Genomic DNA, 16,392 nt, shown 5'->3' on the forward strand with positions numbered 1-16,392 from the left:
CAATGCACGCACTGGAATTCCGCATCTTACAGTTTGTGCGACCTGCGGTCCACTGATCGGTGGATTAACAGTCGCTCAGGTCCCAGTGGACCCAGGTCTGCATCACAAATTATGTAATAATTATCGGTCAGATTCAAAGCACTCCTGCATCCAGTTTTTTAATTTTAATTTAGTGATTTAATGGGGGATCAACATCACCAACAGACAGCTATTTAAAAAAAGACACTCCATAAACCAAACTTAATAATTTGGGGACATGTCAGACTCAAAGCACTCGTCAAAGCATCCAGTTTATGTAGCGCACACTCTGTTTGCCCTTAGCTTTGTTAGCCAAATAAGAGCAAAATAACATTGTCACCACCTGACAGCTCTTTAAAAAAGACACCAAACAAACTTAAACACTTCGTCATATGTTTGTCTCACTCCTGCCACAGAACAGACACTCAGTGGTTACTGAAGGGATGTGTTTTACAAAGAAAAAAACAAAACATGTTTGTAGCGAGTTATGGAGGTGAGGTCATAACAGCTGTTCTTGTTGTGCACATAGGATAATCAATCCGGGGGGGTAGGAGGAGCCTCCGAAGGGAAGAGGAATTGCTAAAAATGTGAACGCCCTGAGTGAGACAAGGTTTTGATTAATTACTATGAAATGGCGAGGGTAATTAAACAAGGTTCCTCTGTTTTTCGTGAGCCTGAAGCACATATTTTACGCCACCCCGCGTTTCATCACTGACAAACAATGTAGTCAAGAAAAAACAAATGAGGGCACCTCTGGCAAATAAAGATTTATTATTCGTTCTCGACGGAGCGTTGGCAGGGAAAAACAACTCGGCGCTCGTGCGGCGGAATGAGCTGGACTCATTTTTCACACCTCAGTCAGGAGGTGTTTTCCCCTCGGTGAGTTACTGCTGCATAAGGGCTGGGGTATGCGGGAAACCGGGGTGAAGTCAAGTTAACGCTGTTTAACCCTGTAAGGTGTTTCACAAATAAAGCAGCAGTGAGCAGCAGTTCTGTGGGCAAAAATTCCTTGTTAATGAGAGAGGGCAGAAGGGCCAGACTGGTCAAAGCTGACAGGAGGTAACGCAAATAACCACACATTACAACAAGTGGTATGCAGAAGAACGCATAAGGCGTCAAAAACCTCTAATACATACCTAATGAAGTGCTCACTGATTGTATGTGGTAGATGATTAGAATGTTCACAGCAAGAAGGTCCTCGTTTCGAGTCCTGACCGGGCATTTCTGCATGTTCTCCCCGTGTCCGAGTGAGTTTTCTCCTGGGTGTTCCGCTCTCCTCCCACAGTCCAAAGACAGGCAGGTTAGGTTATTTGGAGGGTCTAAATTGCCCTGCCGTTGCCCTTGACCAAAGCATTGGCCTCAGAACTGGAGTTCCTCCTCAAGTGGATGCATTTCATTACCTTAGAAAACAATGACAATAAAAATGAATCCATTTAAATGATCTTAACTGACCATACACACGTCACTGCTCTTTTTCCGCCGTGGTCTTAAGACACATCTCTTCAGACCATGATTTGACTAGCCATGACGCTAATGCTCTGTAGGGCTACCCACTATCGAGTATCACTCTTATGTATACTCGATATACTCTCTATATATACTCTCACTTGTATCTTGATCTTCTTGCCCTCTCTTTTTGTACTTTGTATCTTCATCTAGCAGGTCATGTTGCATTTGTATCCATCTTGCTGCTGTAGTTGTTTGCCATATCTATTGTATTATGCCTTGCTTCTAGTTTGACATGCCATACTTGAACTAGCCTATATTCTACCAACTACACTTGATGTTCATGGCTGTGGACAACTGAGACTTCATGCAGATTGTACTTTATCCAACCTGTGATCTATAGTTGTCCAGTGACCTTCTACATGCACATATTGTATGTTACCTTGGCTAAAAGCATCTGATAAAAACTTGTCATGTAACTTCAAAGGGTTATGCCCCGCACTGCATAAGCACAACATTGGCAGGTACACTATGAAAAGTGCCTAAAAAGGTACAAATGCTTGTCACTGGGGCGATACCCTGTAGGCACATATTAGCATATTACATATTAGCCAGCAATTTGGAATTCATTTGTTCCTTTTTTGCTTGGAAAACATACTCATTTGTAACCAAATAAAAAATTACTGTACTTTCAGTGTACATTTGGGAAATTTAATCATTGAGGAACAAAAATGTACCTCTGCTGTCACTTTATTTCTAAGAGTGCTAGACCTCTTTACCCAAGTGCAGGGGCGTGGAGACAGGCTCACTTATCTAAGGTCCTCTTGGGAGTGTTGCAACAGTGTGTGATCATCAGAGTGCAAAATGAAAGCTCTTAATGTGTACCCGCCAGAACCTTAGAGCTGACCTTTTGCCCTTCTATGGTCTATCCGTTCACCAATGCGACCCAGTCCAGAAATTTGATTCCTGAAGAACAAACATGTACCTCCACTGTCACTATATTTCTGAGAGTGTTTCCAGGTGGGAGGAGGCCAAATGCTAGTGGTGGATATCGGAATCGGACCGCCCTTCTGTGTACAGGCACCGGCATTCGAGCCCTTTCAGGGCTGTCTGTGAACATCCTGGGACTCTGGTTCATATATTTCTTGTCACGTTCCCCCCTGCAGTGAGCTCCTCTCCCCTGTGTCTGGAGCTGTCATAAGCGGGCTTGTAGGTCAGATGAGATAAGCGGAGCAGCATTTGTCCTTGTATTCAAACGGACTTCTCTCTCGTCTTACAAGGCGCAAATGGCAGGGTCGGTGTACATGACTTGGGCCTCTCCCTGGTCTCTGGTACACCTAAGCCCTTGACAGCCTGCCTGCAAACACAGACTCCCGTAGAGAAACAGGAGTATTGACATTGGCCGGCCGTCGCCTGCCCTTGCCGTAATGGATTGTGATTGAGCATCATGTTGAGGTGTGTCCTCAGGTTTGTGCTGCCTATTTCTGATTGGTCTGATGGAGATGGGGAGGCGGTGTAGTGCAAGCACAGAATACCGCAGACAGGAGAGAGAGAGGGAGAGGAAGACAGAGAGAAAGAGAGAAAGAGAGGGAGATAGAGCAAGAATGAGAGAAAGGAGAGAGAATGAGAGGGAGAGAGAGATTGAGGGGTAGAGATAGTGGGTGAGAATGAGAGGGAGAGAGAGGGAGATGGAGAGTGGGGTAGAGAGAGGGAAAGGGAATGAGAGGGAGAGGGAGATAGAGAGAGGGGTAGAGAGAGAGGGAATGAGAGAGTGAAAGAGAGAGAGATGTAGTGTGTATGAGGCAGTGGCTCTGGTTTCTAACAGATAGGCTTCGGCCCGGAAGAACAACTGAGACAAAATGGCATCAGCCCAGAAATGTGGAATTGGTTCTGGACAAATGTGAGGGCATCAATCTGTAATTCAATCAGCTGGCCAGCTCTCCTGATGGCTAACTGAATTACCGCAGTCAGTTTTTCAAGGTAATAAAGTTTGAGCCAAACCAGAGGACTTTATTTTAATGAATGCCTCTAAGAAGCACTGGACAGGACATGTTCCCATTAAGCACACTTAAAAATAGGTTGAGGAAGTACTCGATGATCAAACGTCTGTGGCTTAATTTTTTTGTGTAAGGTCACCTGTCTTGTGAACCCCTTCACCACTTGCTGAATATAGAACTTTTCCATTAATTTTTATTATATTAAAGGTCCACACGCATCAAAGAGTAGTGACGTAGGTTTTTTGAAAAGTCCCGAACCTCCCCCCATCCGCCTCCTATGGTCAGTTAACATTTAGCGACGTCATCCAATAATTATGAAAAAACTTAGGTTATGTCACATGGGAAATCGTTTTAAAAGCAGCTTGGAAAAATAGCAGTTCAGCCCTAAAGTATGCATACGTCTACCAACATTGCAATTGTTTTACTTGAATCAATATGGAATACACGTCGAAAGCTCCAGGATGATATGAAAAGCTCAGAAACACAAGGAATTTCATCTTGTGTGTGTGTGTGTGTATGTAAGATATAAAGATGATTGCTCAGCCCTATTGCACATAGCACTGGTGTTTTATTTTGCGCAGTGCAATTCCTCCAGAAGCCCAAGTGAGAAATCCCCCAAAAAATGTTCATGAAAAACAAAGGTGTATGAAAGGGCACTGTGTGAGTGGCACCAGGCTGACTCAGGGCAGACTCCTCCCACCACGGCTCCACGCGGAGAGGGATTGGTGGCGCGCTGGCAGACGCCCTCGTCGGCACGGCAATAGCGTTATTCACCGGGGCCCTGACTGTAAAGGAGCCCCGGCACCTGCGCTCCGATTACCCTGCCCTCCGACTGTTATCTCCTCGCCCTCGCCTCTGGTTACACCTCGCGCCCCCGCGATTCAAAAACAACGAAACGCGATCCCTGCCCCCGCTCCCCTTTTGATGAGCCCCTCTCTGTGTGTCTCATAGTTAGGACTGTAGAATCTGTTTCATTAATCACCCCACCCCCCCCCAGCCCCCAACCTCGCTGCCCCACCTAAAGGCTCTGGCAAGCAATGAGCATCCTATCAATTGTGGCATCTTCTTGCTATGGATACTGCAGAGTTCTCCTGGTGTCAGGGATCGCTCTGTTGCAGGCAGAGCAGTGGGTATGACCCTCCGTGCCTCAGTGGGACCTGCCCTCTAGTCTATAGGACAAGGGGTCAGGCCAGGTCAGGTGACCCCTCAACAGGGCACGGAGCTGGTGGTCGAGAACACAGCACTACTGGCAACCGCAAACGTCGAGCTCCGACAAGCGCGATAAGACAAAAGGCTCCTCTTCCACAATCTGATACTCCTCCGGCTGGAAGAGGATACCAGCCGCGGCTTTGTTTCCTGAGCCAGACACCCACAAGTCTCTGTAGGAAAGCACAAGGCCAGAACCATTACTTTACATGAGTTATTTAGCAAATGCTTTTATCCAAAGTGACTTACAGTTGATTAGATTTAAGCAGGGGACAATCCCCCCTGGAACAATGTGGGGTTGAGGGCCCAACAGCTGTGCAGACTATCATGTCTACACTGGGGCTTGCACCACCAACCTTCCGGGTCCCACTCATGTACCTTAGCCACTAGACTACAGGCTGCCCCAACGCAATGAAACACAGTTAAAGGCCTTTATTTAAGTGCCAGAACCAAGGCACCAAATAAGTGTGAAAGTCCTTGTAAGTATGGAAGTGTCATGTTCAAAACAAACTTCTAAAAACGTGCAGAAGACACTATCAGGCAAAACACATCTGTATTTTGACATACTTTCTTTTGAATATTTAAATAAGTGCTTCAATAAAGGAATGCTAGCTCTTATTGAGGAAGAACACCTTAATGTTCATCTTGTGCTCCAGTTGAAAGCACCCTAACAAAGAGACCCTTTCTCAATTGGACTTTCACCAGAACATGGCTCCCAGCTGCTATTCTTCAGTGTTATAAACTACACGGTGCAGAGTCACTATAAGGGTCTTAATTACTTCCCTGAAATGAAGTGAAATGAAGTTAACCGTTTTTATTTTTAGGAAATCTATTATATTTAATTCAATTGCCTTTTCCTGCTCGGTTACGGGTAAAGGATGTGTCTTTAGAAGTAAGCTCTTTCATTCAGCGGAACAGCTGCCCTGTGTGAATGAGGAGGAAGAGCGTGAACGAAACAGGGCGGAGACGACATCCAGCCGCTCTTCACAGCTGGGTTAGAGTACGTCACTTGGGCTCAGGAGTCAGAGCATTTTTTACATCTCCTCCGGTGCAGTTAAGATGGCCCTTAAGACACCCTATATCCCTCTTGTACACCCTATAATATTAAAAAATCAGTCCTCCCTCCTAATATACACCACCCCACTCCGATATCCCTCTTGTGCACCCTATATATAACAAAAGAACAGCTGTTCATGCATCTTGCTATTTTTTTATTTGATGTTTTTAACTTGATGAAGAACCTATGCACTTGTAAGTCGCTTTGGATTAAAAGCGTCTGCTAAATGACTAAAATGTAAATGTAAAAGACAGAGTGTTGGATTTGTGTCTGCAGGCGCAGGAGTGTGAGTTACTGTGGGTCAGGGATGATCAAATCACGGTCCTCAATGTCTGAGGACTGCTGGTTTTCCACCCTCTCTTTATGTGGCAGTCGGGTGTGGCTGGTCGGTAGGGCTAATTGTTCAGTTAATTACCTGGGAGAAAGGAAAACCAGGGCCGGATTTGGATTTGAGGTCTAGGTTATATAATGGCTGCTGTAGGTGGTGCAAGTGAAGGTCAGAGACTGCAGGAGAATGTGATGTTTGTGAGCTGGATGTGTTATGTGCCCTGGAGCCACATTAGCACAGGAGGTAAGAGTGGTCTTCTGGCTGAGAGCTGCCTGTTCAATCCCCCACCCTGGGTGTGTGGAAGTGTCCCTGAGCAAGACACCTAACCCCCAATTGCTCCCGATGAGCTGATTGGTACCTTTCATGGCAGCCTTTCGACATTGTTGTGTGTGGGAATGGGTGAATGAGAGGCAATAAATTGTACAGCGCTTTGGATAAAGGTGCTGTATAACCATTTGCCGTTTACCACTGCCTTCAGATATCAGTCCCCCCCTGCGATATCAAGGTCCCTCTCCTTAACCTATCCAAAAGGACGACTTAACAATAAGGCCCAGAGCTCCAGCATCCAGAATGGTGTATGCCCACAGCCCAGGGACTACACCATGTCTGCTCTTACTGCCAGTGCTGCCCTCTGCTGGATGTGTACATACCTGCACATACCCCCTCCCCGTGCCAGGCTGCCCTGCGTGTGCTACACTGACAGATAAATGGCCTGGGCAAACACCACTCAGATAAAATATGACACTCTGTCAGCGCGCACTGTAGAGAGAAATTAGTTTTTCTAACAGGTGATTTGTACCGTTTTTTTTTTCTGATGTTTTGGTATTTATTACAGAGACGGCAACGAGCGGAAAAAAAGCCTGGCGGAATGGATGTAGGCTCAGTGGGCAGTTAGTTTGTCTCTATTTAGAACAATACCCGCGTTTGAAGCGCAACGGGAAATCAAGAATAACCGTTCGTTAGGCGTATACGCATCTCTCATGTGCCGGGCTGTGGAGCTGTGCTGTCTGGGCAGTGCTGACAGCCGTGGTTGCGGCTCTTGTACTCAGCCTCCCAGCGGGGAGTGCAGCAGCGGGCTGATGGAGAACACTGCCCCTGGATCTCCCTGCCCCACGGCGCTGTCAGAACAGCCGGCCGATGGAGAACACTGCCCCTGGATCTCCCTGCCCCACGGCGCTGTCAGAACAGCCGGCTGATGGAGAACACTGCCCCTGGATCTCCCTGCCCCATGGCGCTGTCAGAACAGCGGGCCGATGGAGAGCACTGCCCCTGGATCTCCCTGCCCCACGGCGCTGTCAGAACAGCCGGCCGATGGAGAGCACTGCCCCTGGATCTCCCTCCCGACCAGCCAAGGCCAGGCCTAGACAGGGTCTGACCTCCTTGGGGTACGACTGTGGCAGCCCCTCCCAGGGTGGAAGCAGGGGAGAGTGTGTGTGTGTGTGTGTGTGTGCGTGCCTGTGTGTGTGTGTCTGTGTCTGCGTGTGTCTGTGTGTGTGCGCACAAGATTGTGATGTGTTGCTGTAGCTGTATGCTGTGCTCTGTACTCTACACACTGACATTTATTTTGGTAGGCCTATTGTTTGTCTGTTTCTTTTTTCTTATTTCTCTGACTCATAATGCTTCCTTCACTGTCATTGGTCGTCCTCATGTTGACAAATGCTAATAACAAACTCAAGCCAATCAAAAGGCTAGAATCAAGACTAGATACTGAAAGCTTTTTTATACCTGCACGAAGGATGGGATTGAATACACCTGACGAATCAGAAACAGCTGAGAACTTTTCTATTATAAATGGAGGCACTATGTGTAAGAAGGGTTGTAATTCCTACACGGATCACCCAAGATATGGATGTAAGGACATTTAAATTAAAGGTACAGTCTGCACTTTAACCTCCTATTCTTAGTTTCACTTCACATCCAATGTGCTGGAGTACAGAAGAAAAAGACCAGAAATTGTATCACTGTTCAAATACTTATTAAGTATTTGCATCTGTGTTTGTGTGTCTATGTATGCACGTGTGTGTGTGTGTGTGTGTGTGTGTGTGATAGTTTGTGCATCTGCATATGTATGTTTGTGCATCTGTGTTTATCCATGAACACTCGGTGTGTATGTGTGTTTGTGATTACTTGGACATATTTATGTTTGCATGTGTGTCCGTGCGTGCCTGTGTGTGTATGTGTGTGCCTGCCTTTGTGTGTGTGGGAGTGTTTTGATGCGCTCGTCTGTGTCTCTGGCTGAACGCTGGCTCATTGTTGTATTGAAGGCTGATACTCACGCATTTGGACTCTGACTCACGGTCCCACGCCAAAACCTGATCACCTGAAGCCTTTGAAGGTGGATCCTTTTAGCTTTGTAATGCCTCATTCATGCAAACGTGTAACTGATGCAACGCAAAGTCAGTGCCAGATTCCTCCCTGTTTGAAGAAAGCCCCCCTGCCCGCTCTACTCTCGCTCAAAAACAACAATCTAACACCCCAAACTATCCAGTCAAAAAATATGGAAATTTGCCTGCCAACAAAATTTCACACATTCCAATTTGCCAGGCTTGAGGAAAACCCTATGACTGACAAGTGCCCTCTGAATCTAGTAGTCTTTTGGGAATTGAATTCCATGCTGCTCACAAACTTCCATAGATACATTGGTGGAATGTTTCCAGGAGTGTGTGCTGTTATTCCTGACAGTTACAATGACTTTGGGGGGAAATATAGCCTGTGGTGACCAAACACCATTATGTTGAGTATTTATCCCTGCTGTAAAAGCCAGGTATGCCAGCTTGAAAACTGAGCTGGTGAAGCTGGTTATAAAGCTGGTCTCGCTGGGTATGAGCTGGACAACCACCATAGCCAAGCTGGTCATAAAGCTGGTCTAGCTGGGTAGTGCTGCTTCAAACCAGGTAGTGCTGCTTCAAAACATAGCTTGTGCTGGTCAAACTATGTCAAGCTGGGAGCTGGTCTGAACTGGTTAACCAGCTGTTTCAAAACCTTGCCTGAGCTGTGTTTTCTCTGCAGAGTACACTGGCATTAGTAATGGTATCCGCCAAAATAGACATACAGTTACGGTTCATAAGGTAATGGCTGTGTCCCTCTCATGTTCATTGACCAATTGTTGCTGTGCTGGCTAATCCATCACATTAGCTTTAGTTTGGTGTGAGGTGAATGCTGTTCCCTCCAGTCTGCTGCTGAGGCATCGAATAGGAGGTTCAGGACTGCAGAGAGCCAACCGTTTTTTACTACCCCGCAGCTATTGTGGAAGGGCAGCTCCCGGTCCCTGTAATTGCATTTTAACTGCACTTCCGCATGGCTAACTGCATTTATTAGCACTGTACCTGCCTCCCAAGTGCAGCTTAAAGAGTTGAAGTCATCTCGTCCCTGATGAATAGGCGTCGCCTGACCAAAGGCCAGTAATCCCGCTCAAATTAATGGCTGTCTTCGGGAAGAGCATGTTTTCTCTCCTGTGACATATTCTGGGGGACCGGAGAAGGAGTAGTAGGAAGCTGGGGAAGATTCTGCCATTTTCTCCATTTTCTCCACAGTCATAAGATACATCCCAATACTCAAAGAATGCATCCTCCTTCCCCCCCCATACTTCCAGGTAGGAGAAGGAGACAGGTGGAGGAAAGGAGGATACATTTTTTAGTATAGGGCGCTCTTATGGTTAAGTTCTGTAGTGATGCCACTGAAGTGGCTACGATTTTCCGAGTTCAGCTTGCCAGAAACGCTCCCGCCTGGTTGCCACTGGAGTTTCTCAACCTTTGGCATTGGATCAATGGTTGATGGCAGTGCAAGATTTCTTAGCCGATTGTTACTGCTGAGAAGCACGCTCAGCGCACTTATGTAGAGTATGCATCCCAGAGTATCCAACTCCCAAGGCACGCCCATGAGTGAGTCTCGATCTATAGACCCACAGATGTGCAAAATGCACTTCTGCACTCGAGTGCGTAATTGAATTAAATAAGTAAACTCGGGCTTAGAGGTAATTCCTCACAAGTCTCTTATAAGCAGTTGGCCCATAGCTCCAGTTTGTACACTACAGGGAAAAACATTGATGGAGCGTGCTGCTAGCCTGTGCTGTGACAATAAAAGAGTGAACTCTCTCGCCGGCAGACGTTCCCTTTACAGGGCCATTAGCATTGTCAGCCGCTAGCCGTCCCAAAAGCAACGTAGCAGCACCACCCTGGGCCAGTCCTTGCGCTCTCACACAAAGGCTAACTGTAATGAGCGCAGAATGGAGAATGGCTCACAGGAAGGTCTCCCGAACTTGATGAAAATTATGTTTATTTACAGGAACGGCAATTGTCAGAAATACATGAAACATATTCTGAAAACAGACTGAAACCAGAATCTTTGCTGTGATGACATTTTATCCCATTCCAAGCCTTGATCAGGAATGCTCAATAGCTTACACATTACAGGAGGATACAGAGAAATTTGTGACACCTATCAGTCAGGCTGCCATGTACTGGCCATCTTGCAGTAGCTGAATTAGCATGTCAGTTAACTCAAGTAGCTTCTGATCTCTTCCTCCCGGCCGCTATTCTACCACTGTACCAACTGAATATAATACTGATAAGATCCAGGGAATGTGTGGCCAGCAGATGTATTGGCATCAGAGATAGATTTCTCACAGGCTATAGGCTTGGCAGAGGCTGTATTTTAATGGGAGCACAGCAGGGTCAGACAGAGGCCCGGAGTTTTGCCCGAGGTGGGTATTCTGTATTCCTCCAGCGATTGCAACCCGAGGCAAAGATCGACTTCACGCCAGCCGAACACTGTTCAAGCTCTGCGGTTCAGAGTGAATGCTCAATGACCATCAATATTCCACACCACACCCATAGAAATAAACACAGCAAAAAGAGTAGATCCAAGAACGTTGACTATAAAGGCGTTTTTGGAGGTCTGGTATCGTATAGTAGCATTCATAAGGATGAGAGATTGTCTTTAAATGCGGGAAATGTCACTCGTAACTTGGGGCTTCCCTGGCCGGCTCGGGAGAACGGTGTTGCCTTTTCCCTTTGATGTGTGATGCAAGGGTAAAGAAATCAGAGAGGCGTGTAATCCGCCTCTCACAAATACCAATCATCCGTCTCAGACAAGCATCGCATGCGGCCCGCGGCGAATGCCACTTCCGCCAGAGCGCTGATTAAAACACTGCCCAAACAGCGGCTGACCCCAGCAGCGGGAAAGTGCAGCTCGCTACCAAAGTTCATCTGAACTTCATCACTCAGAATCCAGGGTTTTTTGGTTTTGGTTTTGTTGCTGTGATCCAGATATCTTTTATATAGTAAACAGTAGCATACACAGTCAGAAGTAAAGTTAGGAAAAGTGCCTAAAAAGATACAAATGTTGGTCGCTAAGGTGGTACCCTATCAGTAGGATACATTCAGCGTACATTTGGAAAATCTGATCATTGAGGAACAAAAATGTACCTCCTCTGTCACTTTATTTCTGAGAATGCTAGACCTCTTTACCCAAGTGCAGGGGCATGGAGACAGACTTGTGTATCTAAGGTCCTCTTGGGAGTGTTACAACAGTGTGATCATCAGAGCCCAGAGTGCAAAATAAAAGCTCTTAATGTGTACCCGCCAGAACCTTGGGGCTGACCTTTTGCCCTTCTTTGGTCTAGTCTTTCATCTTTGTGACCCTTGTCCAGTTTTGGGGAGTTGAGGAACCGGTGGGTGTGGGCATGGAGATGGTTAACAGGGCATCCAGTGTCTTTAAAGGAGTGAGCCATTTGGGGTCACGAGATGCGCTCATCGCTGCATTAATCTGATTTCAGAAGGACAGCCACTATCCCCCTCAAAGCTCTCTCCACACACACACACACACACACACACACACACACACACACACCTTACCTATATATCATCTCAAGCCCTTCATGGTCTCTAATGGTAGAATAGCATTAGAGAGCTTTACGAAATGCAGAAGTAGGCCTACTCTGAGTGCATAAATCTTCCAATGGGGTCACATCAGACAAGACAATGAGGATCTTCTGTCTATTAGGATATTGTCTGGCTTGGGACTTCCATTACACTGGAGATCTGTAAGGAGTTCACTGGCAGATGCAGATTTATAGCCTACTTCTGTTAACATCGTCGTTTGATTGGCCAAGTTACCCATAGCCGCCAAGATCATATCGCACGCTTATCTGATGTAGACTGTGCTCTGTGTGAACATAGACAGTATTTTTTCACACAATTTTCTTTGCGTCCGACGGTCAGCGATTCATTCGCTAATTCCTGGATTTCAGTAGGCCTACAGGCGCGTCTCGTCTGCCGTTTAGCCTTGGGGGGAGGGGAAACGGGCCAAAAGGGAGTCCCACGGCGTCTTTGTGGGCCTTCCGCAAAAAAGCAAATGATACTTTGATAGAGAATGCCGTTAAACAGTCATCAGCTGCGGGGTCTGAAAAGACGATAAATACAGGCTATTCTACATGGACCTCCCTGCGTGAATGAGCTGAATTTAACGAGGAGATTCCAGAACACATTAACCTGCCTTCACCACCCACAGTCTGCTGACCTGAATGCACTAAATAAGCCAAATAAGGGCGACCTGTGAACAACATACAGTAAAAAAATATATATTGTTATATATTGTTGTTAGAAAATGTCATATTTTCCTACTCTTTAAGACATATTAAAATGTGCTCATGCCAGCATATTGTTTGCTATAGCAGACATGACCTCCAGCTACGTCGCTAATCATGTTAATTAGAAAGACAGCATGCTTCGTCTGCAGGTGGTCCGTCCGCACGCCTTTCTTTTCGTGTTGCAGAGTGCGCGTGAGGAGAAAACGGCTTCTGACTAAAGAAATCCTGAAGCTTGTAACGTTACTGAAGTTGGTCTGGCAATTCAATTCTCCTCTGTTCTCCGCTGCTGTGGCTAATCGAGTAAGACTCGGAACACTAGTATGTCCTTGTACCTCAGTTTAATCCCAATAAAGACTGAGGGCAACCTGACCGAACAGACAGAGCCAGGAGATATTTGGTACTTTGGCAGGGGATACAACTGACTCAATTTCCTAATGGCCATTAAAGAAGTGACGCTCCCTATGAAAAATGCTCTACGCGATTTAATGTGAGCTCCTGCATTTCAATTAAGCCCACTACTTCGACATTTTTTGTGAGACCCTATTTTTTTGCTAAAGGTTATTTATTTTGTCTGTGCACCGTTTTCATTAAAACAATAAAAACCGTCGACATTCCAAGAATTTCAGTCCCCTGCTTTGGAAAGCCAAAACCATCCGCGTTGCTGATTGATCTGTTACCACTTCACAAACAGCAGACAGATGATTAAAGCAAAAGACTCATCTATTATCTCCGTTCACATGACGGATAGCCTGTACTGCCATCTAGTGGGCAGACAGGAAACGTTTTTCAGTAGAGTGGAGCGAGAACACGACACGCCCTGCACTCTTATATATTATTAATTTGCTTAACGGACACCGGGGGTGGCTTACGGGCAATTTCCCCACACTCGACACATTATCCATTTACACTGCTGAAAATACACGGGTTCAGTTCTAGTCAAGGGCCTTGCTCAAGGGTGTAAATTGCCTTTTGGATTCAAACCGGCAAACCTTTCGTTGAATAGCGCCGAGCATCGATTTGTTTTTCTTTCAGTGACTGAAATCCTTCTTTTTCTTTCTTTGTGTCTTCCTCCAGTTTTCATCATGGCGTCTGGACTGCTGGTGTACCCCTTTGGGCTCAACTCCGCCCTGGTGAAGTCATTCTGTGGGGATTCGGGCATCTACTACGCAGGAGACTGCCAGATCGGCTGGGGCTACATGCTTGCCATAGTGGGAGTCATGCTCACGCTCTTCCTGCCTTTCTTTGCCAAATATGCACCCAAGGAGCACTTATCTCCTACCCCTCTGCCCACCATTTTATAGTGACTTTGTCTGTAGGCGACTCTTCAGAACACAAGTGTGTAACACTTACACCAAAAGTACACATGTTGTTCTCTCTCATACACAATACTACTTCCACAAGTATTTACTTTACAGGCTGAAATAGATTTTGTATCTGCCTACAGATAAAACTCACCTGACTATTTTATCACATTGTAACAAAAAACATCATTGTTATTTTTGTACTTCTGTTTTTTATTAATATACTAATATGTTCGAATGACTAGATGTCTTTGCCTATCACGCAAAGATTGTGAGAAACCAACAAGTCCAAGAACTATCAAAATAACCAATATCTGGAAGTGTGCCAGTCCCTTCTGAAGTACATAAAATGATTTTTGACTGTAATTTGTTGGTGTAATGGACTATCCTTGCATAGGGTTACTGTAGCGGTGGCTACCATGGCCAGCTATAATGCATGGGCTGTGAATCTAACATTCCAGAATATTCTCTGCTATCAGGGAGTTTGGTGTGTGGTGGGAAAGCTGAAAGAGGAAGAGGAAGAAGATTTTCAGGGGCTTTTTAAAAAAACAAAAAAACTCACAGTAAGTCTTGCTTATTTGAATAATCTTTTCATTGGGGGAAAAATTTCTTCAGTGAATGAACACGGACTGAATTCGAAAAACGCTGAAAAGGAAGCAGATAAAATGGATCTAAAGATGGATCTGGACTTGGAATGGGATAAAGGCACACCTGCAATCGGTAACCGTGCTGGACAGATGCACTGTGCTTTGAGATTTAAAAGCGTTTCTTGTACATAGTCTCTGGATTTGAGGCCAGGTGTCGTATCCAACAATGCCGAGGCTTGGGGCATTCAAGAAGGGAAGAAATTGAAGGTGAAATAATAACTTATACATATTTTATGTATGTTTTAAATGTCTTGTGGCTGCCCAGCCAAACTTCATACAATGTGTATCAGTGATTTCTTTTTAAAACCTGACTTTGTCAAAGAGAACTACCGCAAATTAATGTCTAATGTCTAATGAGAAAATCTAATAATTTAAAATTATAACAAGCAGAATTCCATCATGTGACTAAATAAAGAAACAGTACCTGTGGTAACTTTAAAATGTGTAAATTCATTGATATAGTGACTTTGTCATAACATCTATGTCAAGCCCTTTGCCAGGTGTTAAAAGGTGAATGCACAGAACATTCAAATTAGCACGCTTTCTGTTAAAGGATTACCTTGAACTAAATAATAATTCAGGACCAGTGTACTTCAAGGGGAAAGGCTAACTCTGCTGGCTGAATTGCAGATCACGTTTGGGTTGGTTCATGTGCAACAGTCCCTCGTTTGGAAAAACTTGCTTAAACCCAACCGACTTGTGCCTTCACAACTACTGCAACTTTAAATACCGTTATCAGGTTGTCATCAATGTCTGGCAAAACTGTGTATCGTTCTGTGAAATGATAAACCTGTTTAGTTTCATTTTTTTCCTACGTGTATGTGGTACATTTTTGTAATGTTTGCAATTGTACTGTGTAGAAAGAACATGATTTTAACTGAGTTGAGAGCTACAGCCATCCTGGTGTTTCGTAATACGCGACAGCTCAAGGGAAGGTATTAAATTACGCCCTGACATGTTTGTCAATTAGCTACGTGGAATAAATCACTTTAATCACTCTATTAAAAGGTCACGACATGCTCTTAATGCGCTAATTTACCTTACCGTAGGAATCTGCATGGTAGAGCTGTGGCCATACAAATTGAGGTTGGCCTGCAGTTATCAGTTACCTGTAATGTGTTAAGCATGGCAAACATAATTATCTCACTCGTTGAGGAAACGGCACGTTGTTTTTTTTTTATCTGTTCAGCAGATTCCTTACGTTTTTAACTTCAACTATATTTTTTTATGGATCAAACAATGTGCTGTAGAGCGCAACAGACTGAATATTATCACACGATCTTCCCAGCTCCAAACTGCGTTTTCTTGCTGTCCTCAATTTCACGGTTACCTTTCGAACAATGGGAAATATTAGCGGAGCCTTCCGGATGGATGGGCAACTATAAAATTGAAATTTGTAAAAATAATGAAAAAAGAAATTCACCCACAATGACGATGTTAAACTTAAACCCTCACTGGCTGTGCTTTGACTCAAATTGTTGCAGAGGATTTTTTAAAAACTGTGTTAAACATTGTATGTATAGTCTTAAACACTGGTGGAACTCCGTTTTGTAGACGTAGATGTGATGAGTTTCCATTGTATCTTTTGGTTGTAAATAAAGATTGTGTGAGCTCACTTTTCATTCTAAAATGTCCTTTTGAAATATATATTTTGAAATATTACCTCATCGACGTGTGTTTAACCCCTGAACCTTAACATTGTTAGCTGTTCTGTGGATATGCTTTGTAATAAAATGTTTCCTAAACCACAAAGATATATATTTTTTCTCCTTGGTTAAAAAACCCCACCAAATGGTCAGACTA

General features: G+C 44.9%; 1 protein-coding gene across 1 annotated transcript in view; it reads left to right on the forward strand.

Moving 5' to 3' along the window:
• Positions 1–16,341, forward strand: part of LOC133133809 (LHFPL tetraspan subfamily member 7 protein) — a 117,235-nt gene extending 100,894 nt beyond the window's left edge. Inside the window, exon 3 of the mRNA XM_061250041.1 lies at positions 13,716–16,341. Within this exon, the coding sequence (XP_061106025.1) occupies positions 13,716–13,942 (227 nt within the window). The 3' untranslated portion in view covers positions 13,943–16,341. The remainder of the gene's footprint in view (positions 1–13,715) is intronic.
• Positions 16,342–16,392: the final 51 nt, after the last annotated feature.

The sequence above is a fragment of the Conger conger genome, chromosome 7, assembly GCF_963514075.1.
Source record: "Conger conger chromosome 7, fConCon1.1, whole genome shotgun sequence".
Taxonomy (NCBI): Eukaryota; Metazoa; Chordata; class Actinopteri; order Anguilliformes; family Congridae; genus Conger; species Conger conger.